This window comes from Poecilia reticulata, linkage group LG16 (genome assembly GCF_000633615.1).
Source record: "Poecilia reticulata strain Guanapo linkage group LG16, Guppy_female_1.0+MT, whole genome shotgun sequence".
NCBI classification, from domain to species: domain Eukaryota; kingdom Metazoa; phylum Chordata; class Actinopteri; order Cyprinodontiformes; family Poeciliidae; genus Poecilia; species Poecilia reticulata.
Window position 1 is genome coordinate 16,958,768 of NC_024346.1, and position 24,490 is coordinate 16,983,257.

Consider the following 24,490-nt stretch of genomic DNA (forward strand, 5'->3'; position numbering starts at 1 on the left):
AAGGGAACCAATGAAATACGGTTTTTCTACCAACAGCTACAGTAAAAGTGACAGTCGGATAGTTTTACACACAACATCCAGAATAAACATCCAAGGTAAGACATGGCAAACTTTACACAGCTTTGAAGTAAAATCTAACATACAAAAAGGATTAAGGATTCATGACAACTATTGACAGCAGAAAGCTTGAAGTCAATATTTTTTACTAACCATTGAGAGTATCATCACTGTTAATATTTTATAACCTGTATGGTGTTTTTTTGTATCAGATGCTGCTCTTGCTGCTGTTGGTAGCATCATGTGCTGCTACTCCTCAAAAAACAATAAGAAAAACACTTATTGTTTTTTGACAATATAATAATATAGATTAAAGGTTTATATGATAGCAAATTAAGTAGTTTTTCTAACTCCTATGCAAATATATGATGGAACATAAGGACATTTTACTCCTTTCTATCCCTGATAGTGGGATAAAACGTATGGTAACACTTTATTTGAAGGGGTGTGCATAAGACTGACATGACACTGTCATAAACATAACATAACACCAGTGATGAACATGAAGAAGTCTTTATGAATGTTTATGACTGCCATCATGAAGTGTCATTCGGTAAATAATGACACTTTTACAAAGTTGCTCTAAAAGTTGCATTTAAAGTCAATTAAAAGTGCCAACTTCGCATGATTTTGTAAATAAAGACAATTTAATCATTGGCATTTTTAATGGACTTTCAACAGTGACAACAGTCATAAACATTCATAAAGACTTCTTCATGTTCATCACTGGTGTTATGTTATGTTTATGACAGTGTCATGTCAGTCTTACGTACACCCCGTCAAATAAAGTGTTACTAAACCTATCAAATACATTTGCAAGAAAAAAAAAAGTTGGTAAAATTGTGTTGATGTCTTTTCAACATTTAGGTTTAATGTTTCAGATTTGTCAGTAAGCAAACATGTAGATCAGCTTCCTGGTTTTCTTGACCATTCTAGCTAGAAGTAATTTTTTTTTTTTTTTACAATCCTGAAATAAAATTGAGAGTTAATGTCACATGAAAACACTCAATGGATAGATGGAGTGTTTTCCATCTCACCGGTGCTAGCGCCCGGTTTGGATTTTGGTTTAGTTTTTGATCTATAACAAACATAGAGTAATAAAACAATGTTGCGCCTCCACTGTAATAAAAGGCTGAATTTGCTACAGTAGAACAAAGGTTGACTGTCCTCCTGACCTTCCTGCAGTGTATTATATCACCTGAGTTTAAATAGGTCAATGGAGTAAAGCAAATTAGGATTGTAAAGTAATTTCAACTACCTTGCATAATGCATAGTTTTTGTCTTTGTATTTTCACATCATGTCAATGAGAAGACAGATCTTGACAAACTGATGGAATCACAGATTTATATTTTATGGTAAAAATATTGTTTTATGCAAAAATAACTAAAATAGTCAAATATGTGTTTTCTGAGTTTTTAACATCTGAATGATTTATATTGATGAGAAAAAGTTAGCCATCTGGTTTAAAAGTCAAAGGGCTAAAGTGTTTTATAATAGGGTTGCACCCATTACACTTTTCTGGCAGATCATCAATTTCCAATCTTTTAAAAAGCTTAACTTCCCAATTCCAAATTTGTCCGATAGCAATTTTTTGTCTGAAATGTTGCTCAATATAGTTGCTGAGTTGGCAACAGCGGGGTCACTATTGTTAATTGTGAACATAACTTGGTGGCCCGGTCTGTCAGTCAACCTTTTCTCACCGGAGAGCAAAAGAGATCTAAGTGGTTGATTCTTAGATCTTTGCCAAGATAGATAAGATCGCTGGATAAGATTGGCTTCATATGTAAAAATCAGCCGATCGCTGATCTTTCAAAATTAAGGAAATTGGCACCAATAAATCAGTGCATCCCTACTTTATAAATGTCATTGTGATTCACACACTTTAGTATAACTATAATAAAAAAAATAATAGGTAAACAAATCTACAAGATAAAATTACTTAGTTTAACATCATAGCAAATATGAGAAGATGCTGTCAGAAACAAATTCAGCTATAATATTAAAGCCTAGTTGAAAATAATTTAATCAGAACTGTGAACATTTATTTTGGAAAGTATTCATAACTTTAAATACTTTTAAAAAAATATTAAGATTCATTTCTTTAATAACTCTAATTGTTGTTAATAACTCATTTATTTTATAGATCTTTCAGATAAGATGTTCACCTTTCCAGAAGAAACCAACACAGCACAGGTTGACAACATCAAGACAAGATTTCAGTGCTGTGACTGTCTGTTTCAGGTAAGTATTTAAAATTTGTTAAAACAAATAAAACTATCTACAGAGAGTATGAATGTCCAAACCTGAAACAATATTCTTATCTTTTGTCTCAATACAGGTTCTTTACAGACCTCTCAAGAGAATATGCTTCTTTCTCTTTGGCCCTACCGTCTTTTTACAGTGGTTTTGTGTTTTACAAAACCTTGAATTCTTTAGCAATGTGTGTCAGAGACACATGCCCAAATTTTGAAGGACTGGACTTCAAGCTGAACAAATGGCACTCAGTCTGGGGAACATGGGATGCTGCATCAGGTTTGGCACAACTATGGCTGAATGGAGAGCCTTCAAGCAGGAAGTTAACCAGTAAATCCAATATCAATGGACCGATTACAATCACTCTAGGACAGGTGCGTCTTTAACGTTTTAGATTTTAAACTCTAAAAAGGTTTTACTGTTTATGTATCCTGCATTGGATGCTTCCAATTATTTTGCTGCTTTTTAATAATCAATTTACTAAAAAGACAAAGACTGAAATCTATCCCTATCCTTCTACTTTAAAAATAAAACATTTTGGTCAGGATACAAAGTCTTTACAGGAATGTCCAATAAAACGTACATATAACTATAAATCTCCAAAAACATATGTTTGTAGAATATCCATTCCTGCATTTTCTGTTACTGTGCTGTTTGATTATTTAACTATTGTGTCTATTTTTTTGTACAGGATCAAGATTCACATGGTGGTGGTTTTGAAGCCAAACAATCATTTGTCGGCATGATGTCAGATCTCCACATGTGGGATTACAAGCTTTCACCCTGTGAGATCCAGAAATATGTGAATGACTTTGGTTATGCAAAAGGAAATGTGCTGAACTGGAATTCACTGGAATTCCAGATTATAGGAACGGTGCTGGTTGAGAATAAACTGAAAACTTGTCAGTAAATCATCTTTTTTTTTTTTTTTTTATATCACACAATAACTGATTAAATATATGTTATGAAGCAAAAAGATTACTATAATTTTAGCATAATAAAATTAGACACATTTTAACATCATAACTATGTTTAATTCATTACACTAATTCATACCTTTCTGATAATTCGATAGATCAGTTTATTCACTCGATTTAACAAATTTCATCATTAATTTACAAATACATTCTCTTACAATTCTTACCAAATGAGTGGAAAGGGAGCAGGAAGAAATTAAATCTTGAAGAAACCTTCCCCTTTCTCAATAATTACAAAATAAATGTTCATTCTTTCACATGTTGTAAAAAACTTTAGTACTGTTTTAAAATTTTGCCCCAGAATCAACGCTGAACCATTTTACAAGAAAGTACTTTGTAACTGAGTACTATATATTTATTTTAAGCTCATGGTGTAATTGTTTGTGTTATTGTACTAACTTTGAAGATGGGTATTCAAAAATGCTGATCATTTTCATAAAAAAAATAAATCTTCTCACTACATTAATAAGAACTGTGTTGCATGTTTTCTGCCTCTTATTTATTAAGTTAAATAAATGTAATAAATAACGTTGGTTCTACTATTACATTTTTTTTTGTCCACAGGATGTTTGAAAAACTAAAATAACATTTAATATAATTTAATTTCTGTGTTTTAAAATTATACACACAAATTAATTCAGTTGTTAAATCAAGTTTTTTTTCACCTCTGGCTTTTAGCAAATGTGAAGTCCTATTTTTGTTTTAATCATTTTGAAGTAATCATTTATGCCTTTATTACAAGTACTTTATTGATTGGATTATTGCTATGCCTTCATTATATAAGGGCATAAAAACATCATTAATACAGTGTCTTCAAGTTATCCAAAATACAGCAGCTCAAATTCTTACAGTATAAGGTCAATACTGGCCCCTTTACATTCTGTGCCTGTTTTTTTGTATTGGATAGATTTTAATAAGACCCTTTTAACATTTTTAATTACATTTTTAATTATATCCCAGAATGCAATGCGTTAGCTCATTTTCATGCACAGTTCCCAGGACGGAGGAGTTTTCAAGCAAAACTCCAAGACGTCATGGACCTTCAAAACTTTGTGAGCATCAGTGTATGCCCTCTTTCTCCTACACAGGCTACATTGGGGGACAGGGACCCCTATGTCCTGGATCTTACTGCTGACTGAAGAACTGTATCTTTGAAGAAATGTTGAGGCCTCAGTGCTTCAGCTGCACTGAGGCACTGAGGAAAACCAGATGATAGAAAACAGGATATTTATTCATTGGAAAAGTGAACAAGAACTTTTCCAGTGTCTATTCACCTGCCGGAATATGAATAGACACTGGAAAAGTTCTGGGACTCGATGAAACTACAAACATTGGGAAAGGAGTAAAACAGAACAAATAACAAAATCCAAAAACACAAAGAGCAGAAGACAAGACAAAGGAACCATAGAACAGATCAACACATTTCTGTTAAGCAGTAATCAGAAACACAAGCATAAATAACAATTCATATAAAACCTGACACTCAGATACCCAGAACATTAAACAGAATATGGTGTAGATCTTCTCTGTCTGTGTTTGAAGATAAGATAGCACCTTAAAACTGCCATGAGCCATTGTTTATAAATGTACATGTGTACCTTCCTAAAGATGTTTAATGGTCTTTAGGAACCACAAAAAAAAATAATAATAATAATAATAATAATAATTAATTTAATTTATAACGCACTTGTCTATTTAGTTTTGCTAGTTGTGTTGATAATAGCCACCATGAAGACTGCTACTTTGGAAATGAGTAATGTGTTACTGGCATAAATAGAGGTGAACTGTCCAGTTCACCCTATAAGAATCATCATTGTCAATTGTTGTTTCCACACTGGTCCTAACTGGAAAATACCCAGTTGAGAATTTCTCAGTTACTTAAGCATAAATTGTCTCAAAGAAGAATGAGGAGGAAGCAGTGATGGTTACATGGTTACCTCTGCTCCACGGTGTGAGTACGCTGCCCTGCATCAGCGCTTCTCCTCCCGCCCCCATGCCCTCCCTCCTAGCCCAGGGTCAATGCAGCATCTACTCTCTCCCTCGTCCCACGGACGTTTCACTCTAGTTCCTGTTCACCTAGCCAGTGCTGCAGCTGACGATCCTGTGTGCCGCTCTTAGCTGTCTTTAATAAAGATCTGAGGTTTCTGCTCACTTCTGTCTCGTGGCTGATTTCAGGTCCTTCTAGTGTGCTATTACAGAACTTCTATAAAAACACACAGCTCCAGTTTATTACATCCACAACAAGACGACCTTTACATAAAGGTAAGATCAGAACAACACCTGTCGCTAAATAGAATGAAATTGATTAAATGCATGGTCTTCATCTACTTGTATTTTAAACTATGCTGGTCCAAGTAGGAAATGGTATCAAAACTAAGAGCAATGTGATTGTGGTGTGATCAAAAATGAAAAACTCAAGGAGTTTTCTATTTCAGATTTTTGTCAGATGCCTGCTTTACTTCTCTTTGTGATGCTGACAGCATGTGCTGCAAGCCCGCAGGGTAAGACACATACATTTTGCTTTTAGCAGACGGAAACAATGAGAATTTTGAACATACTTGTAGATAGGTCTGTTTTTCACAAAAAAGATTTGATTTGTCTTTAACACTGTTTTTTTCTTTGAAATTATCAATTTAAAATCTTGATATTTTTAAAATGTCATGTTTTTGTAGATCTATCAGGAAAAATGTTTACATTTCCACAAGAAACCGACACAGCCAGAGTGATGCTGAATATATCCACACACAATTTAAAGGCTGTGACAGTATGTCTCAGGTATAGTAACAAAATGAATTGCATGAGGAAACCTGAGGTAGAAGTAACATCAAGTGTACTAACTGTCCTTGTTATTTGTTTCTTTTTGTTGTTTTTTTTATTTCTGATAGGTCCTTTACAGACCTCAAAAGAATCCACGGTCTTTTTTCTCTGGCCACACCGTCTTCTGACAATGGTGTACTGATAATAAGAAATATTGATAAAGTTGACTTGCGTGTGAACGATCAAAGAGTAGATTATGTAGTGGACTATGAGTTGAACACCTGGCACTCTATTTGCTCCACATGGGACTCTGAATCTGGATTGGGTCAACTGTGGTTTAATGGAAAGCCTTTAGTCAGGAAGTTCACCAGTAAATCACAGATCGATAAACCACTTGTTACCCTTGGACAGGTATATTTACAATATTAACAAAAAAATGAAAAAGATCAAGAAGTTGCTGTCCATGTATAGAATCTTCTTTATTGTTAGTCTGACTGAACTTGGTTCTTTTCTTTCAGGAACAGGACAGCTATGGTGGTAAATTTGACATTAAGCAATCTTTTGTCGGCATGATGACCGATGTCCACATGTGGAACTACGTCCTTTCTTCCTGTGAAATCCAAAACTATGTGGGCAATCTGAATTTCACTCCAGGCAATGTGCTGAACTGGAAGGCCCTGACGTTTGAGAAAACTGGAAATGTTCTGATAGAAAACAAGCAGCTGACCTGCCACTAGAATCACTTAGTGGGGAAAGACCTTGTCAAGTCTGGCTTCTAAGGGTTGAATGATGTTTTGGTGTAAACTAGAAAACTCTGCATGTGGGAAAACAGGGTGTGTTTGATCAGGGTGAATTTCTACCAAAAAGTTTAATCATTTATCTATAACTGGAGAATGTTACTTGATTGGATTATGCAACACTGTTTCTAGATTTCCTTATTCCTAATTTGTTTGTATTTCCTTTTAATTAATGTAAAGCACTTTGAATTGCCTTGTTGCTGAAAATGTGCTATCTAAATAAAATTACCTTACCTTATTGTCTATGGTTCTTCCATGCAATTTGCTCAATATGTATTTTCTTCTGTTGCTGTGGAATTGTGTGCCCTGTCTTTATTTGATTTATTTCTCATTTTCTGCATACGCATGGAAAGGAGAAACATTTCTAGCTCTTGACTTTATAGCAGTTAGATTTTGCAACTCATATCAAGTTGAATACTAAACCAAGCAGCAAGAAAACACTTTTAACTCTTTTATTGGGAGCTAGACATGCAATTGCTAGACATGCAAAACTTTACAATTCTTACATCTAATTGAATGTCTTAGTGGTCCAGATTTTACCATAATGTTCACTCATGTATTGTTTTTTTGAGATCCCAATTGAGATCCCATGCTGCATCCGTTAGGTCAGTTTACATAAAAAGACAGATTGCATTTACCAAAAAGTCATATTGAAATGAAGTATTAAAATAACACATTTTGTCTTAAGCTATGATGCTGTCATACGTACAGAAATACATTTACTTTCCTATCCCATCTCTAACTTAAATAAATACACATGTATCAGTCTAATAAAAGTATTTACATACATCATGTACATGCTGTACAATTTCATCTGATGTCATTGACAAGCTCAGTCTGAATTGTAATAGTGAATATGTAGGTTTGCTGAATATATTAACTCCCTTTTTATTGTACCCATGGTATCTTCAGATAATTAAAGTCCACTTAAAGAAGTCTGTCCTGGCAGTGATTGTGCTCCCTCTTATGGTTGCTGAGTCCAGTTGTAGTGCTATAGTAAAACATCAACATCAGCGAACATGTTCAGTGAGAAAACTGATGTTGGATACTTCAGTGGAAACTTTATACGAAAGGGTTAGTACTCATTTTTTATAGAATAATAACTTTGAAGACCAAACTAATTAACAAAATAGTTTCTCAGTCCCTGTGAACAATCATATCAGAAAAAAGATATTTCTTATATGTGTTGGTGCAATGATAAGATTTACATATGAGTCCTCTGAACTTTAGCAGTGCAACTGAGTTAACCTTCTGGTTGAGTTAATAAAAGCAATTCTGTAACTGATCCATGAGTATAGCAGCCTACAGCTCAAGTGAGGAATTTGAGCATTTGATTTTTGAAATAAATTATGTTCATGAATCTTCAGACTATTCAGTTGTCTTGTGGTTGGCTTCAGCCCTAAGAAATATGCATTTTTCTTATTTATCCTGTTGTTATAACTGTCAAGTAGATTTTAAAAAAATATTTTACAAGTCTGATTTCACCTAAGACTTGGAAACATTAACCTTTGTGAAAGACACATTGAGTGGAACTACATTAACAACAAAATCATGCAGTTAAAGAAAATGGGATCAGTTGGATCCTCAGAAGGTCAATGCTGGTATGAGTGGGTGTATTGAATGATCACAGTTTTAACCATCGTTTTGAAAAGGACACAGAAGGATCTCTCAACAAATATCTCATCTTGAATATATGCATTGGAAATGTTTGCTCTTCTCATCTCAACATTTAAAGTTAACTCTATTCCATTTTACAGTTTCTTTTTTTTTTTTAGTTTGTGCCGAACACAGTCACGACTGAAGGCGTTGTGATATTCTGCTATAAATTTGTCAATGCATTTGTCTGCCTATTTCTGTGTATCACTGAAAAATACACTTTCACAAAATACCCAGAGGGAATTTCTTTAAATCTAGTTCACTCTTGCTCAAAGATGAGCTGATTAGAATTGCTGGTCAAGAGTCAAATTCACTGACCGGTTTCTGGGCTATTCAAGACTTTACATGGTAATTATGACAACATTTTCCTCACAAGGGCCTAATAAGATGCTAAAATGAAGTGAGCAGGAGAGGTATCTCAGCAGTAGACAACGTGCTTTGCATGTAAAGAGCTTGAAATTCCTGATTCCAGCAACCTCTGTCAGAAAAATGGCTCAAACAGAAGACATGTCATTATGTTTTTTTCTGTGGGACATTTACCTTGACCCATAGAGCAGTTCTTTGATGGGAAATATTTGGTTTGGATGTAATATTCAGCAGACTATTACAGTGTAAAGAAACTGTGCTAATAGTCCTAAAATACCAAAAGATAGGCTTAGATTTTCAAATATTATTTCAGACTGATACTCTAATATATATCTCGAAGTCTTCTTTATAAATTGAAACAAACTTGATAGCTGGCTGCAACGTAATTAGATATGATCTGTGAAAAAAAAAACACAAGATTTACTGGAAAAGGCAAAGAATAAGTTTTGATAATATCGAAGATGTTTTGAATGGGTGTGGCAGTGGTGTAGGGGTAAAACACGTGACCCATGTACAAAGAGAGACCTCAGTCCTCAAAGCGGACATCATGGGTTCAAGTCTCACCCCGTTGACTTTTACAACATGTGTTCGCCCTCAAATATGCCACTATTTTAAACTAGAGGCCTAGTGTCAAATAAAGGTCATGAGAGCCACAAAAATAGAAAAAAGAAGGATGTTTTGATAAAAAACAGTTCATTTGGATCTTAAGATAATCAGCCTTGGTGCTCGTCACCAACCTGTCAAAAAAAAGTAGAGCAAACAAGTAAAGGCCTATTATAATTGTTTAAGCTGGCACCGAGTTGTTACACTTTATCTGATGCTCCAAGTATCAGTTCTTAAATAACCGTGTTAGAAGAAACATTCTGTGGTTGTAGAAAATATATTAATCTATTTCAGGCATGTATCAAGCAAAGAAAATGCCCAAGAAGACTTCTGATACGGCTGAAGGTAGATTAAGAACAGGCAGACATTATTATCAGAGCTTTTCCAGTCTCTACAAACCATCTCTTCAATGTGATGTACGTAGCTGCAACAGAGAAACGTTAGAGGAGTTTGGAAGAGCCTGAAAATAATTTCAGGTCATAAACAAACTCCCAGGCTGTAGGAAATGTAGGCTGGGTAAATAATCTGAAGCAGTTCTTCAACAGGTTTGATCAGACGCTCACACATTCTCCAGCCCAGTTCCCCTCTATACAAACTCTCCAATCTTTGAATCTAAGTTTGACAGTTCATCAGAGCCTCCACTGCAGCACCTCTGAATGACTGGAAGCCTAGTCGTTCAAAACTCGTGTCAGTGTGGTAATCCAACAATATCCGATCCAATCTAGCATGTTTTTAGACTGTGATAGACTGGCAACCTGTCTGAGGTGTGTACACAGCTTCTTGACCACAGTGACACCTGGATAAGGACACCAGCCCCATCTGCTTACTACCAGGGTAAGCAGATACAGACGCTGACTGGTGAGATGGATAGATGGATGAATGGATTGATGGATGGATATATTTTGAGATATAGGGAGGAAACCAAAGACCATAGCCATACTACACATCTGATAACTCAAGTCTGTAACTTTCATTATAACGCCATGTTTGCCTAAGCTGTAAATGCCTGAAGAGAAAAGTCTAATTCTTTTGAAATGATCTAGATTCTTATTTTTGCTGCCAGCCCAACTACGTTGGACTACAGACTCAGTGAATAAATTTTATTATTTAAGATTTATTTCAGAAGCTCAATTCCAATATGTCTAAAAGCTACTCTCAATCTGACAAAAAAGCCACATCAGAACATATTGTAATTCATTGAATGTGACTGTGGCAGTTATTTAAAATAACGCATTTCTCACCAGACTGAACTCTCCAATGTTGGATGTGTAACCTTGCACAAACTACTGCTCCGGCAACAGTGTAGCCTACTTGCAAGTTTCAAGGGACCTTCACGATAAATTAGGCTGCCCAGAGAGGGGCTGCAGCAGTAACACTTCTCACCTCACACACCTCTCTTTTGACATTCTTGCTGAATCAATTAAGCACCCTGTGATGCCTGGGAACTCAGAAAAGGCCCCTTGTGATCACGAAACAGCTTCCTGATGTAATGGAGGGCAACTTTTATCTCAGCTGACTGAGATTGAGACTACTGTAGGTCTATTTCAGCAGACACCAAGAAGCACTTACTTGAGATTCAGTTTGCATACAATGATATTCTGGGCCATAATGCATTTAATCCTACAATAAACTGAAAGCCCTCAAAATGCACTACTGAGCCTTTCTTCTGAATACTAAGGTTATCCATTTGTTCTTTCAGAACATCTTGCATACTTTCTATTTTTGTTTAAAATTTGTTTGTAAAAGACTTAATAGAAACACAGAAACCGTCGCTCTACAAACCCAAAGTCTTTTCTTGAAGACTGTTTTTCTTTCTAAAATCTGTTAGTTCACAGCTAAGACAGCCATGGTTGTTCAGTGTATTTGTAATTAAAAAAAAAACATTTTTGAAACACAAGAATGTGGAGTTGAAAAATTGTTTGATTATATTGTCACCTTAATCGCACGTTTGAATCTTGTTTTCAAAACAAGTTTAGCAAATTTAAATGTTTGGTGCTTTGCTCACAATGTTCTAAATTAAGTTTTTTAATTAAGATTTGCAACTAGTTTACTTTACATGTGCAATTTTGTGCTAAAATAACTATTTTAAATAAAAAAATGATGTAAGAACTGGTTTCATCAAAAAATCTCAAATGATTTTACAAAACTTTGACTTTTGCTTTTCACATTTACTCAAAATATATGTTCACATTTCACAGACATATCTTCATTAACCCTTCATTAAATGTTGTCCATGCTGCTTCTATTCACACAGAGCTGAACATGAATGGTCCTTGAAGGTTTTACGAATTTTCCAGGCTTCTAAACTGAAACAGATAAGAATAATGTGTGTATGTGAGCTTGTGTCACAGTGTTTCTGCATGTCGCCACATTGTAATTCTTTCCCAAGGACATATTAGAAGACTTTATCTAAGGCGCTGACACACACATACACACTAGCGCACAAACGAAGCAGATAGCTTCTTGACACCAGGAAGTAGGCCAATATCAACAGCAGTTTCCTCGGTAATGAGAGAATAAAACAATGTGAGAGGGTGTGAGGGACTACAGATTGTGTGCACTGATAATATTTTCTAGATGCAAGATAACAAGATGTCTGAGTAAAAGCGGTGCTGTGGGCACAAATGAAGAGGAAAAATTCTTCCTACTCCAGACTTTGTATCCTTAACAACAGATACTCTCTGTTCCTGCCTCTCCTCTTCTACCTCTGAGTCATTAGCCTTGAACCAACTCTCATCTACAAGCCATGTTGTACTTTTTTTTCTATCAGTTGCTAATCTTTCGTTTGTCCGGTCTCAAGACTTCCCCTCCTCTCCAACACACACACGTCGTGCCCCACTACATCTATTTCTGTCAACATGAATGTGCTAGGTCAGTGGTGTCCAAAGTCGATCCAAGTTCAGCATCCTGCATGTTTTAGTTCTGTACCAGTTGGTAAGAACATCGACATGGAACATGTCAATGTGCCACTGAGGCCTTTTAATCAGCCATCATTTGATCCAAGTGTGTTGAACCAGGGAGAGAACTGAAACATGCACGATGCAGACCCTCAAGGATTGTCTTTGGACACCACTGCAGTAGGCGCAAAGTGTAGATAGACAGAGCCGTGCAGCACTGCAAGCATCATGTCTTATTTCCTCTCCTTCATCAGACAGACCTCTGCCCTGGTGATGAGGCAGGTAGCCATCCAGGTAACCATCCAGGTAACAAACAAAAGCAGCGTGTTTTTCTCCCACACCTCAGATGTGTTGGAGTTCATTCATTTATGTCTCTGTGCTCCACCAGGTTCGTTAACCAGTTTCAGCACCCGACCAGAATTTACCCCTCAGTGTAAATTACCTTAAGAAATAATGAGATTTGGTTATATATTAAAACAGGTTTTAATGATCAAATGTTACAAGCCATACATGTCATACAAATGGAACAAATACAGAGTTACATTCACCATCCAGTGCTGAGCGTCACTTAGCAAACCTCAGGGATGCGACCAAGTGAGGCCTAGATTGAAGCGCAAGTTTATCTTTTATTCTTCTCTGCACTCTGTACCCTCTCTAAAGGGTAGTCTAATCAGTTTCAGTCTGTTTACACATGACTGGCAGCAGTCACACATAAACATGGTTATGGAAGCTGCAGCGTGTGAGAGTAAGCAGATAGAAGATGATAAAAGAGAAAGAGGAAAAGACAGAATCCATAACAAATGCAAAAGTCAAAACTTTACTTGTCTCAATTTTGTCTAATTAAAGCAGCCAATCAATAACCTTCCCCACATTAACTACTAAAAAACGTGGTGTTGGATATAAATATGTATATTTATTTAGAGAAGAATGCTTAAAGTAAAACAGGAAGTTAACAGTTCTGCTTGTTCATGATAGCACTACCTACTTTTTTGTAATACCTACTTTTCTTATTGTTTTTTTTTCTATAGCGGATAAATGATACACTGCCCAAGTAAGTGAAAATAACCAATTTTGTTTTGTTTGTCTAACATCTCACTATGGTAATTTATTACTCGTTGTCACCTAAAATATATAACTGTTTACACATTGAAAACATTTTGCCACAATTACTGTATGTGGCTAATTTAAGATGTGAATGAAATTGTTAAAAAAAAGTATCTTGTGCATACTCTGCCTTTTGAGAACAAAGTTCAGAGGTTTGTGGTTTTTATTTCATCCATCTGCTTTGGCTGAGCCCGTTCCCAGCCTTGTCGAATTCGGGCGAGCCCCCGGTCCACACAAGGAAGGAGAAGAAGTAACTTGAGCACCAACACCACAGAAGGTACGATCAGACAGAGCACGTAGCCTGGAGGCGTGTACCATTTGTAGGTTGAGGGGCGAAGAAATCTATTCCAGCCATAGATGTAGCCGTGAGCCGTGCAAACGAACAGAGTGAGATGTCCTAGTTTAGACTGGAAAAATGGCACAAAGGTTTTACTTAAAACATTGAAGAAGAGAAGGACATTTCAGAATATAGATGTTTTCACTGACATGATGACAGAGAGACCACAGCTATCAAAAGTGTAAGTTTACATGTATAAAGCTGGTGACTGGTGTTTAAAGGTATTAAAAGTCAAGTTTTTAATCTAACTAAATGAATAAATGACTTAAAAATAAACTTCATATTAAAGTTAATACAAAACAAGTCTGCAAAATGTCAGCAATTAGCACACTTTTAGAATTCAATGTATTATGATTAAAGAAACACTTAGATCAGGAAAAAAAATCATTTAACATGCTCTGCTTTTGCTTTTTTTATCCCTATTCAACATAATCTTTATTGATATAATGTAATTCATTCCATTTTGTGATATTATTTTCTGACAAGTTTGTTTTTTAAATATGTTTTTCCTGAGCTACAAGTCACTGATATTTAATTGACCTAAGATAAAAATATCACCATAAACTCTTCTATAATGACCATTACACAAATATCAGACATGAATTTGCACTAGGGGTTGCTTCTCAAACCAGACTCCTCCATGTTTTTCCCAACTCTAGGTTATCCTGCTACAATAAGTGCTTGTGCTAAGACTTTAAAAAAAATGGAGCCATTTGTGTTACAAGGTATGTGGGATTTTTTGCTCAAGTCAAAAGTTACACTTGGGATTTGTAAAGATCTTGTGTTAGAAATATGTACAAAAATCTACACCATAAAATACAGACCTTCTCATTTTCTGGTTATTTTAACAGTAGTTTTACTTCTACAACAGCCTGCCTTTGATGAAAACAGTATAACTTATAGATTTATGGGTCAATGGAAGCCCAGAAAGCAAAAAGAAATGTTCTTGCAATTCTAGAGACAATTTATTTTTAAACATGTCAGATTTATTATTTATATTTTTGCAGAGTTGCATTTATCTTTGCTCACTCATTTTCTCTATTCAAGAAACATATATTGCATCCAACATCCAATTGCAAATATTGCACCAATTATGTCTACATCTCAAAAGACTCAATAGCATGAGTGTCAAAACTTAAATATTTCATTTGTACTTCATGCTACATACTTCATATATATACTTTACATGTGTGCCACTGCTAAAGAAGAAATACTGAAGTGCTCCACAAATGCAGCAATAACCCAGTAATAACCCTTTCTAATCTAATTTTAAAGCATGCTCTGTCCACACTGATGAAGATTCACTCACTTCACCGTGCTTAAAACAACTGCAGTGAGAGGGAAGTCTGACATTGTTTTTGCTTAACTCGGGGAGTTAAGCAAGGAGAGTGTAAGCAAATAATTGTTTAACCAATTGGGGACAATCATAAAATTAGCACATCGCTTTTAAATTTGAGGCCAAGATGATTAGGCAACCATTGGATACAATAGAATATGAGACAGTGTCATGTGCACAACTTGTTCTGTTCTGCAGATGAAACAGTAACAGACTGAACTGTTTCAATTTGTTTTTCTCACAATACACGCAATGCAGACAATGTAGCATCATGAGTCAAATATAGCAGCACTTGCTGTTTCTTCACAAACTAGCCCATTGAAACTATATTATCATAGGCCAAACTAATTGGCAAGTTACGAAACTGGGTCACAGATTATTTCATTTAATTAAACAAAAATCTATTCTTGAAAATAATGTTTTGCCTTTTCAAAAACAGAGAGCATAAAGATCAATTTTCTGTAAAATGAAGGGGCAACTTTAATCAATGTTTATTTTTGTGCATTATTTATATTTTCCATTCAGTAATCAATAGCGAAGCTGGTGTCAAGGTTAATTTTTCTATGCATTTCTGAATATCTAAAATGTGCTTAATCATTATGGTAACATGTTCGACAAACAGTCTGAGTGCCCCCTAGTGGTCAGACACTTATCAGCTGCAGAAAAAAAGGCCAAACTCTGTTGCAGTGTCGGCAACTTCAAGCATTTAGCATGCCAAGGAGAGTGTAAGATGAGATGAAGGAATGTCATTATCAGGTCGTTGCAATGAATATAATGAGTTGTAAATGTAGGTGGCTTTACATACAGATTAAATGTGTTTTTGCTAAATATATTTGCTTCGGACTCTTTGATTTAATGAATAAGTAATTTTAGTGGTATTTTTCCTAGAAATTTATAGTTGCATGTAAACTTCTTTATTCTTTTGATAGAAACATTAAGTGCTAAAAAGGAGCAGAAAATGCAGATTAATTCATTTCACGATGACAAATTTTACATAACACCAGAGGCCTTATTTGAAGCTTAATTTTGTGAATTACTTGGACAACTGCTTCCATTCGGAGCTTTAGTTTTTGGCTGCTGATTTTATTACTGTAAGCTCAGACAGCACAAACAAATTATTTATATTGATTTTAATGATGATCAGGGCATATCTAACTTAACCTGTTTGAAACAACAAACTCCTCCATTGTGTGCGTCAACATGCGTACGACCTTCGAGGCACACAAACCACATCTTTAATAAATATTTGCTGAAAATTGCCATCTCAAGTGTAATGTTTTTCACAACTCTTTCCTCCAGATCATAAGGATTATTTTGACCTATGCGTCTTTCTGTGGGCCTCATTCTGGTGTCTACTTATGGATCTGACCTTTACATAAATAGGCTTGTGACCTGTATTAACAATGTCCCTGCTGGGAATAACACCAGGTATCATAATTCTATTTAATGAATAACTTAACATTTAAAATCCCAGGCAAAAGTCCACCAGGCTTTCACTCTGGGAAACGAGTGCCAGCTACTGCTTTTGGAGAATTTTAATTGCTATCGTAAAAGAAGTTGGAAAGTCAAAATATAGCCCTCTACAAAGGCGCTTAAAGATCTTTTCTGCTGATTGATTTACTCCACCTGTCTGATAATGTTCATACTCGTAAAGGTGAAGCACGCACTCACACACGCATTCACATTTCCAACATAGCTCTGACCTGAATAAAGTTTAATTCTCTCCAGCTGAGGGAGCCGCCTACAGAGGGCAAGGATGTTAGCCCTAACAGGACGAAAAGGAAAAATCCCAGGATTCCCAGCGATAGAAACGAGTCCATACGCCACGCATTAGTGTTATCGAAGTAAAATGGGGTGGTTTTATTGTTTTTCATCTAAGAAAGAACGAGATAGCAAAAGAAAGAAAGAGGCAAAGGAAGAAAGAAGAAATCAATGCAAGTTTTATGCCATGTTATTCTTCGTGCATGACTGTTAAAAAATGTGATAACTGGTTTGGACCAGCTTGCTGTACCTCATCCACCACCCCTGAAATGAGTTTGTGCCTGACAGAATAGCGAATAGGGATGATGAATGTATAGATGGCGTGCAGAAAAGCAAAGCCAAGTGCAACAAGACCCATCTGCTTCCTGCAAAGCATCCAGCGGTCCAGCCAGTTAGGGAAGCGCCTGGAGAAAGAAAATCCAAAGGCAAATACTATTTAATTTAATATTACAAAAAACAACATACATAGTATACCAAATTATCATTCTATTGTTATTTCTGTGATAATCAGACCTGTATTTGGTCCCTCTGTAGAGTTGAAAAAAAGCAGCAATCGCGCCAGGCAGGTAACAGAGAGACAGCATACCAAGAGCCACAATTGGAAACACCTAGAACACAATTTCACAAAACACCTTTAAGAAAAAAAAATATACATGATACCAGAAAAGATTTGATATCAAGGACAACTCACGACCTTGCTGGTCAGGGACACCATGATTCGATATGAGATCTCGTCTTTCTTTTCAACATAGGCATAGATAACATCTCTAATGAGCAGGTAGAAGAAGAAGAAGACCGTGAGGCCAACAGCTATGGACAAAGGCAGCCTCCACTCCGGGAACAATTTCAGGGGGAAGTCCTCCAACTCTCTAGCTGCTGACAAAGAGCCTATATCCATAACAGTGAGGCCCAGTTTGGTAGCCAGGTGTGCCACTGCCTGCTTTGCTTCTCCACTTTCTCCACACAGGAAGACCTGCACACAATTTAGGTAACTTCAGAAATGTGCAGAAGGAAAAGTATTTGGAAGACATTGTTGGCAAGAATTGAAATACCAAAAAAGAGAGAAGTATCTCCTGCTCTTATTCTCACCACAGTTTTATTTCTATGATTTTCTTTAAAATTTGCAATATCTAAACAGATGTGTATGTTTGACCAAATGTCACTGAAAGCATCCCAACTGAAAGCAGTTGTCGTTGATTTGTGTGACAAGAAATGTTAAAATTAGATTAAATTCAGGACTTCTATTCATTTTTTTAATTCAGTGATTAGTAATTAGTATATAGAAGAAAGCCTTTATTGTCCCACAAAGGGGTAATTTGGGTGTAACAGCAGCACAGATCAAAAAAGAAGTATACGGTACAAAAAGTCTTCTACAAAGGACAAGGACATATGAATATACGTTTTAAGTAAAAAAAAGCAACAAATGTGACCAACCTACATGCTGATGTGATACTATAAACACGTACTTCAAACGCTGTTTATTAAAAACATGTTATGTCAAAAGAGTGAAATGATCCAGATAAACAGGCTGACAGAATCAAGAAGCTCTAGCACAGTTTTGTTTTGGTTAAGTCTTTTCTTCCATCTTGCTACAATTATTCGAAGTCCCTTTTCAATTTGGTGTTATATTCAGTGTTACTCAGAGTTTGTTAGAGTTAGAAGATAAGAAAGCTCCAGATGGCTGTTTGCATGGGCATCAAATCTGCAGGAAATTCTACTTTCCAAATAGGCCTGCAAGATTGAACATTTCTAGACTTTAACAGTTGCAATCAAAGCTTTCCCAAAACTGCAGAAACTGTGGTTTTCTCACTATAATTCAATCTGATCTCTTCAACTTGATAAATTAACAATGGTAGCAGTGCTGGTAATAAAACAAAAAATACCAGAGTAAATACAACAAAAGCTCCCAAGTCCAACTGTATACAATCATTATTACCAATAATCATGATACCAAATCATGCTTTCAACATAAATATTTTATTTAATATCTAAATGACAACAATTTTTTTTTTTTCGTGCAGAACTGTTTGTTGTTTTTTTTTTTCATTTTGGTTATTTGCCAGAGTGGGTGCCTTAACAATATATTGACTCAAAGAAGAATGAGGAAGAACCTCTATAAAAACACACACATTACATCCACAGCAAGACGACCTTGACATAAAGGTAAGATCAGAACAACACCTGTCGCTAAATAGAATGAAATTGATTGAATGCATGGTCTTCATCTATGCTGCTCCAAATAGGGAAAAGTATCAATAAGAAACTAAGAATTTTGAGCATACTTCCAGATAGGTCTGTTTTTCACAAAAAATATTTGACTGATAGATGATGGTTGTCTTTAACCCTGTTTTTTTCATTGAAATGATCAACTAAAAAATTTTATTATATTTTTAAAATGTCATGTTTTATAGATCTATCAGGAAAAATGTTTACATTTCCACAAGAAACAAACACAGCCAGAGTGATGCTGAATATATCCACACACAATTTAAATGCTGTGACAAAATGAATTGCATGAGGAAACCTGAGATAAAAGTAACATAAAGTGTACTGTGTCATTATTTTTTTTGTTGTTGTTTGTTTTTCTTTTTTTAATTTCTGATTGGTCCTTTACAGACCTCAGCAGAACCCACAGTCTTTTTTCTCTGGCCACACAATGGCCAGATTCTGACAATGGCTTTGTAATGGGCAAAGCAACAGCTGCTGATACAGTTGGCTTGTATGTGGCCAATCAAGGACTAATTTCTGTACTGGACTATGAGTTGAACACCTGGCACTCTATTTGCTCCACATGGGGCTCTGAATCTGGATTGGCTCAACTGTGGTTTAATGGAAAGCCTTTAGTCAGGAAGTTCATCAGTGAATCACAGATCGATAAACCACTTGTTGCCCTTGGACAGGTATATTTATCCAGAAAATTAACAAGATCAAGAAGCTGATGTCTATGCATAGAATGTACTGTATTGTTAGTCTGACTGAACGTGGTTCTTTTCTTTCAGGAACAGGACAGCTATGGTGGTAAATTTGACATTAAGCAATCTTTTGTCGGCATGATGACCGATGTCCACATGTGGAACTACGTCCTTTCTTCCTGTGAAATCCAAAACTATGTGGGCAATCTGAATTTCACTCCAGGGAATGTGCTGAACTGGAAGGCCCTGACGTTTGAGAAAACTGGAAATGTTCTGATAGAAAACAAGCAGCTGACCTGCCACTAGAACCACTTAGTGGGGAAAGACCTTGTCAAGTCTGGCTTCTAAGGGTTGAATGATGTTTTGGTGTAAACTAGAAAACTGTGCATGTGGGAAAATAGGGTGTGTTTGATCAGGGTGAATTTCTTTACAGTTGCAATCAAAGCTTATCCAAATATGCAGAAATTGTGGTTTTCTCACAATAATTCAATCTGATCTCTTCAACTTGACAAATTAACAAAGTGATAGTAATAAAACAAAAAATACCAGAGCAAATACAACAAAAGCTCTCAAGTCCAACTGTATCCAATCATTATTACCAAGAATCATGATACCAAATCATGCTTTTCCTCAATATATTGTTTTGTATTTTACTCTAAATGACAATAAAAATGTAGGTTTTTCCTGCAGCATCACCGTTGTTTGTTTTGTTTATTTGCTGGAAATATCAGTTGATCTGTTTAGAGTAAAATCTAAAACATACTTTACAAATAAAGTCTGTCTGAGGACTAACCCTTCTTTTGTTTGTCTCGCAGTGTTTTATGAGTAATTTTTGGAGCTGAAGCGAATCTGTATTGGTTGACTCTGTAAAGACACATGTCCACTTCGTATATACTCAGGATTTAATCCCATTTCTAGATCTCGCCATGCTGACGCTTATCATTTTTACCTCTCAGCTCTGGGATAAGATGATTAAGTTGTTTGTAAGAAACTGAGCGCTGCAGAGTTTTGGAGAGAGCAGCCTGACGCGTGTGTGAGAGTCGGAAGGATAGAGCACTTTTCCCCAGGTGTGTGTGTATAAGTGGACTGGGCAGTCAGCCATGTCTGCCTACATTACTGCACCAGTAACAGCAGGGGACGGCCGACAGACTAAATCTCCATCTGAATGTAAATGTGACAGCGCCACAGCCCCGCTGTGGATCTAATCAAATTGCTGGCCAGGGAATAGTGCACATTTGCAAGCATGTATGCGTGTGCATGAATACATACTGTGACTACATGTGCAGCAAGAAAGACATTTGGAGACACATCTTGTGTTCTTTACCTGTTTTCAAAGAAAACAGAGGCGTGAGCGACGGTGTGTGTCTGCGTGCATGCGTGTTTGCGTGCGTGTGCGTGTGCCTGCGTGCGTGTGTGTGTGTGTGTGTGCGTGTGTGCGTGTGTTTGTACACATATAAAAAAAACTGTTTGTGCTAAAGAGGATTTGAGGCAGATTCAGGTTTGGTCTCCAGAGGTTCCAGCATGTTTGTGTTCCTCTTGAAACAAACTGAAATGAAGGTTGCAATAAACACTGGGCTTTCAACTTTCTAACATAATAAGGTGTGTTTGCGTGTGTGTTTTTTTTCTGTTGTTGTTTTTTACAATGTCCTCATTTTCTTTACTCCTCAGATGGAAAGTTGATACAATCAGTTATCAGCAGGAAGGCAAATGAAATAAATTCCATTTCCAGGTTGTGCACAGTGTATGACGAAGTAATCTTTTTTTATGTTTACAAATCTGAGAGGCACTTCTCCCAATGTACAATAAGCGATGAAAGCAGGCACTGTTTTTCAGGTTTGATGTCAAGTGTTTCTCATCATGAACAGATCAAGTTGGTAATCTCCTCCCTGTTACTGCTCTGTCTTTGTATCTTTCCTTCCTGTCAGCTAAAGTGTTTCTTAATGCCTAGCAGCTTCCTGGTGTTATTTTGCCTTGATCCCACCGACGTTCTCTGAAAGATTACTTACTCCTTACCTGTTTTCCTGCTAAATGTCCATTCTGCAGGGCCCAGGCAGACAGCGTGCTAAGACCTTTCACCACAGCAGCACTGGGAACCAGCCTGAAGAGCACACAGCATTTTACTTTTATTGGTTCAAAGGAAATCTGTCTTAGCACTTTCATATTTTCCCTGAAAGCTGCAGTCTGCATGCAGGGCATGCTTCAAAAGCCTTTAATGTTTTGTTTTTCTGACATAATAACACATTTTGTACATCATTTCTTATCATTTGAAGTGAGGGATATATTAGGACACCCCCATGTGTTTACCACATAAAATGACTAAAATCCCACACAAATGTCTGTCACATCAGGTGAAAATGGTTACATTACAACATCCGTACACGGCATCGTGATGGAGGCTTGCCCTGTTTAAATCACAGACAGATTTTGTTCCTGACTTTTGATTTGAAAGGGAACACCTACAGGAATAAAAGAGCAGTCTGAAAACCTCATAAAGAAGAGTATGTCATTCTATGAGCCTAGCAAAGAATTTGAAAAAGGTTTAAAAGAATCTGAAATCTCATTTTTCACTTTAAGGTGCATGTAAAGGACATTTTGAGCAATAGCCTGCATGCCCACATTTAACCACCATAATAACCTGAGAGGATAACATAAAATGCTCAAGCAAGTCTCCAAAAACTAAAATGTTGCATAAAAGTCCACGTCTGTAAAGTCAGAAAGAGAACGAACAAGCTCAGCTGCCGAGGACGGCGTGCGACGAGTAAAACATTTTACATTGAAGCCAGACTGAAGTTTTACGAAGAGTAAAGCAAAGGCCATGTGATGGATAAAAGAATCTAAACTTAAATTATTTGCTTAGCAACAGGGCTAACAACTGTCTTACCATGCAGAGAGCACACAACAATGTACAATCCTGAAATGTTTTTGTTTTTCTTCTGCACTTTGTTTGGAGTTTGTTACCTCTGCAAATAGACAGCATTGGCTTCTGGGTACATGCCTTTTTTGAGGTTGTTACTGAGATCCAGCAATTACCCTCAAAACAAAATACATTTAAAAAGTTTGTTTTAGAAAAAATCCACATTTTGTTGATCATAACAGTTCTAAAATCATTAAAGAGGGAAAAAATCAAGGAGAGTGAAAACATCTGATAGCCACTGGATGTAAACAATCAAACTACATTGTTGGTTTGTGTTTATTTACCTTCCCTTTAAGATGATGCTCCATTGTTGTCAAGAATTCGTAGTGTTCACGGTGAACACAAATAAAGATCAGGTTAGAGGATTGGGCTGCTTCTGCATGGGTCATCACCTGTACAAAGCATCTATTCAGCTTTTCAACACATAATTCATTACATAATTACATACATGACACACACATGTTTGTCCCCTTTCTTCAGTTTTTGAGAGAAATCCTCCAGCTCCAGTGACGTGTACCTGAGCTCCCTGCGGCAAAGGGCCACAGCTGTGTGGTTTTCTGCTGCCATACACAACTCCATAGCCAGACTGGAGCAGACGGAGGCCCAGAGAGCGCCCCAGGTCCCCGGTCCCAAATATGCACAGCAGCTCTGGCTCAGGGCCAGCTGCCACATCCAGAGGATGTAGCGATATGCCGTTTTGCTTCATCTCCTCCTCAGACTTGCCTCTCATCACGCTCATGTTTGGATGTTTAGAGCCTCCATGCTGTGCAGTTATAGTGCTGTGGAGTCTGACCTTTACTCCGCCTCTCCCCGTTTCCCTTTGACCTCTGTCTGCATGACATAAGAGACATTGGGTTTGTATTTATCACACCTACGATCTACAGTTAAGTGCACGTGTGATGGAGTGTGGCAGCGGAGCAGCCTCAGTTTCAGTAGCTGTTTTTTTTTAGCAGTTTTCTTATTATTATTATTCTTATTACTATTATTATAACATCTTGGTTGTTTTAAATTGTGCTACAAAACAGCATGATTTTATAGCAGTAAATGAGGAGCATGCAGAACCCTCTACACACTTCAGTGAAAATATTACCTACAGACTCACCATTTTCTTCCTTTTAGATATTTATCCCTTCTGAGAAACACAGACTGCGTTATCATCCCTGTACTGCCAGAATCTGATTTTCATATTTCACATTAGTAAAAAAAAAAAAATCACTATTCTTCTGCTTTCCAGGGCTGCCATCTTTTATATCTTCTGTTTCCACACTAGACACGGCGCCATGTGGGAGATCCTGGCCCACGTATTCATTATCATTTCAAAACCTGCTGTTCCAGCCAAATGGCTAGAAAGACAATTTGTGCAAATTCAGTGTTTCCCTGTCCCCGTGGCTAAAACATCTGCAAAGATGCGACATCGACAGACTCAGCAGAGCAGAAATTAAGCCTGGCATATATATATGTTCCTGTTTTGCGTGCGGCTGTTTTGCTTTGCAATTTGTTGCATGGGCCTATAAGTTTCTGGTTGCCTTTGTGTGTGAAACGGGTCAGAACGATCAGAGAGTGAGGTCTCAGCTGCGATGTGCTGCACCTGGGAAGCTGGCTGTGCAGACAGGGCAACAACCTGGCTGTAGAGACGACACACAAAATCACATCAAATTTACTAACTGTTTTGCACAATAATGCTCTTTTCCATAAAAGCAGCAATCACGCTTTACATATACATCTCCGCCAATGTTTATGGGCGATAAGCAGCCTACCTCCG

General features: G+C 36.6%; 2 protein-coding genes and 1 pseudogene across 2 annotated transcripts; 2 read left to right on the forward strand and 1 right to left on the reverse strand.

Annotated features, from left to right (window-relative positions):
* Positions 1 to 2,215: 2,215 nt before the first annotated feature.
* Positions 2,216 to 3,727, forward strand: LOC103478712 (serum amyloid P-component-like; annotated as a pseudogene).
* Positions 3,728 to 5,342: 1,615 nt separating this feature from the next.
* On the forward strand, positions 5,343 to 7,098 carry LOC103478627 (mucosal pentraxin-like). Its single transcript, XM_008432596.2, has 5 exons — positions 5,343 to 5,550; positions 5,724 to 5,789; positions 5,961 to 6,063; positions 6,174 to 6,456; positions 6,564 to 7,098. The coding sequence occupies exons 2-5, from the start codon at positions 5,735 to 5,737 to the stop codon at positions 6,780 to 6,782; spliced, it is 660 nt and encodes a 219-aa protein (XP_008430818.1). The 5' UTR covers positions 5,343 to 5,550; positions 5,724 to 5,734; the 3' UTR covers positions 6,783 to 7,098.
* Positions 7,099 to 12,915: 5,817 nt separating this feature from the next.
* LOC103478628 (metalloreductase STEAP4-like) lies at positions 12,916 to 23,580 on the reverse strand. Its single transcript, XM_008432598.2, has 9 exons — positions 23,246 to 23,580; positions 23,011 to 23,120; positions 22,773 to 22,841; positions 21,828 to 21,912; positions 17,597 to 17,875; positions 17,416 to 17,510; positions 17,153 to 17,306; positions 16,845 to 17,015; positions 12,916 to 13,875 (listed from the first exon to the last, which is right to left on the reverse strand). The coding sequence occupies exons 1-9, from the start codon at positions 23,465 to 23,467 to the stop codon at positions 13,615 to 13,617; spliced, it is 1,446 nt and encodes a 481-aa protein (XP_008430820.2). The 5' UTR covers positions 23,468 to 23,580; the 3' UTR covers positions 12,916 to 13,614.
* Between the last annotated feature and the right edge of the window lie 910 nt (positions 23,581 to 24,490).

Bases quoted from the DNA above. Each gene is read 5' to 3' on its own strand.
- LOC103478627 (XM_008432596.2), top strand. From the start codon at position 5,735: ATGCCTGCTTTACTTCTCTTTGTGATGCTGACAGCATGTGCTGCAAGC. The intron at 5,790-5,960 runs GTAAGACACATA...ATGTTTTTGTAG, and splicing joins ATGTGCTGCAAGCCCGCAGG to ATCTATCAGGAAAAATGTTT. The intron at 6,064-6,173 runs GTATAGTAACAA...TATTTCTGATAG, and splicing joins GCTGTGACAGTATGTCTCAG to GTCCTTTACAGACCTCAAAA.
- LOC103478628 (XM_008432598.2), bottom strand. From the start codon at position 23,467: ATGAGCGTGATGAGAGGCAAGTCTGAGGAGGAGATGAAGCAAAACGGC. The intron at 22,842-23,010 runs AAATAAACACAA...GTTTTGAGGGTA, and splicing joins CATCATCTTAAAGGGAAGGT to ATTGCTGGATCTCAGTAACA. The intron at 13,876-16,844 runs GTCAGAGCTATG...CCATTTTTCCAG, and splicing joins GAGAATTAAACTTTATTCAG to TCTAAACTAGGACATCTCAC.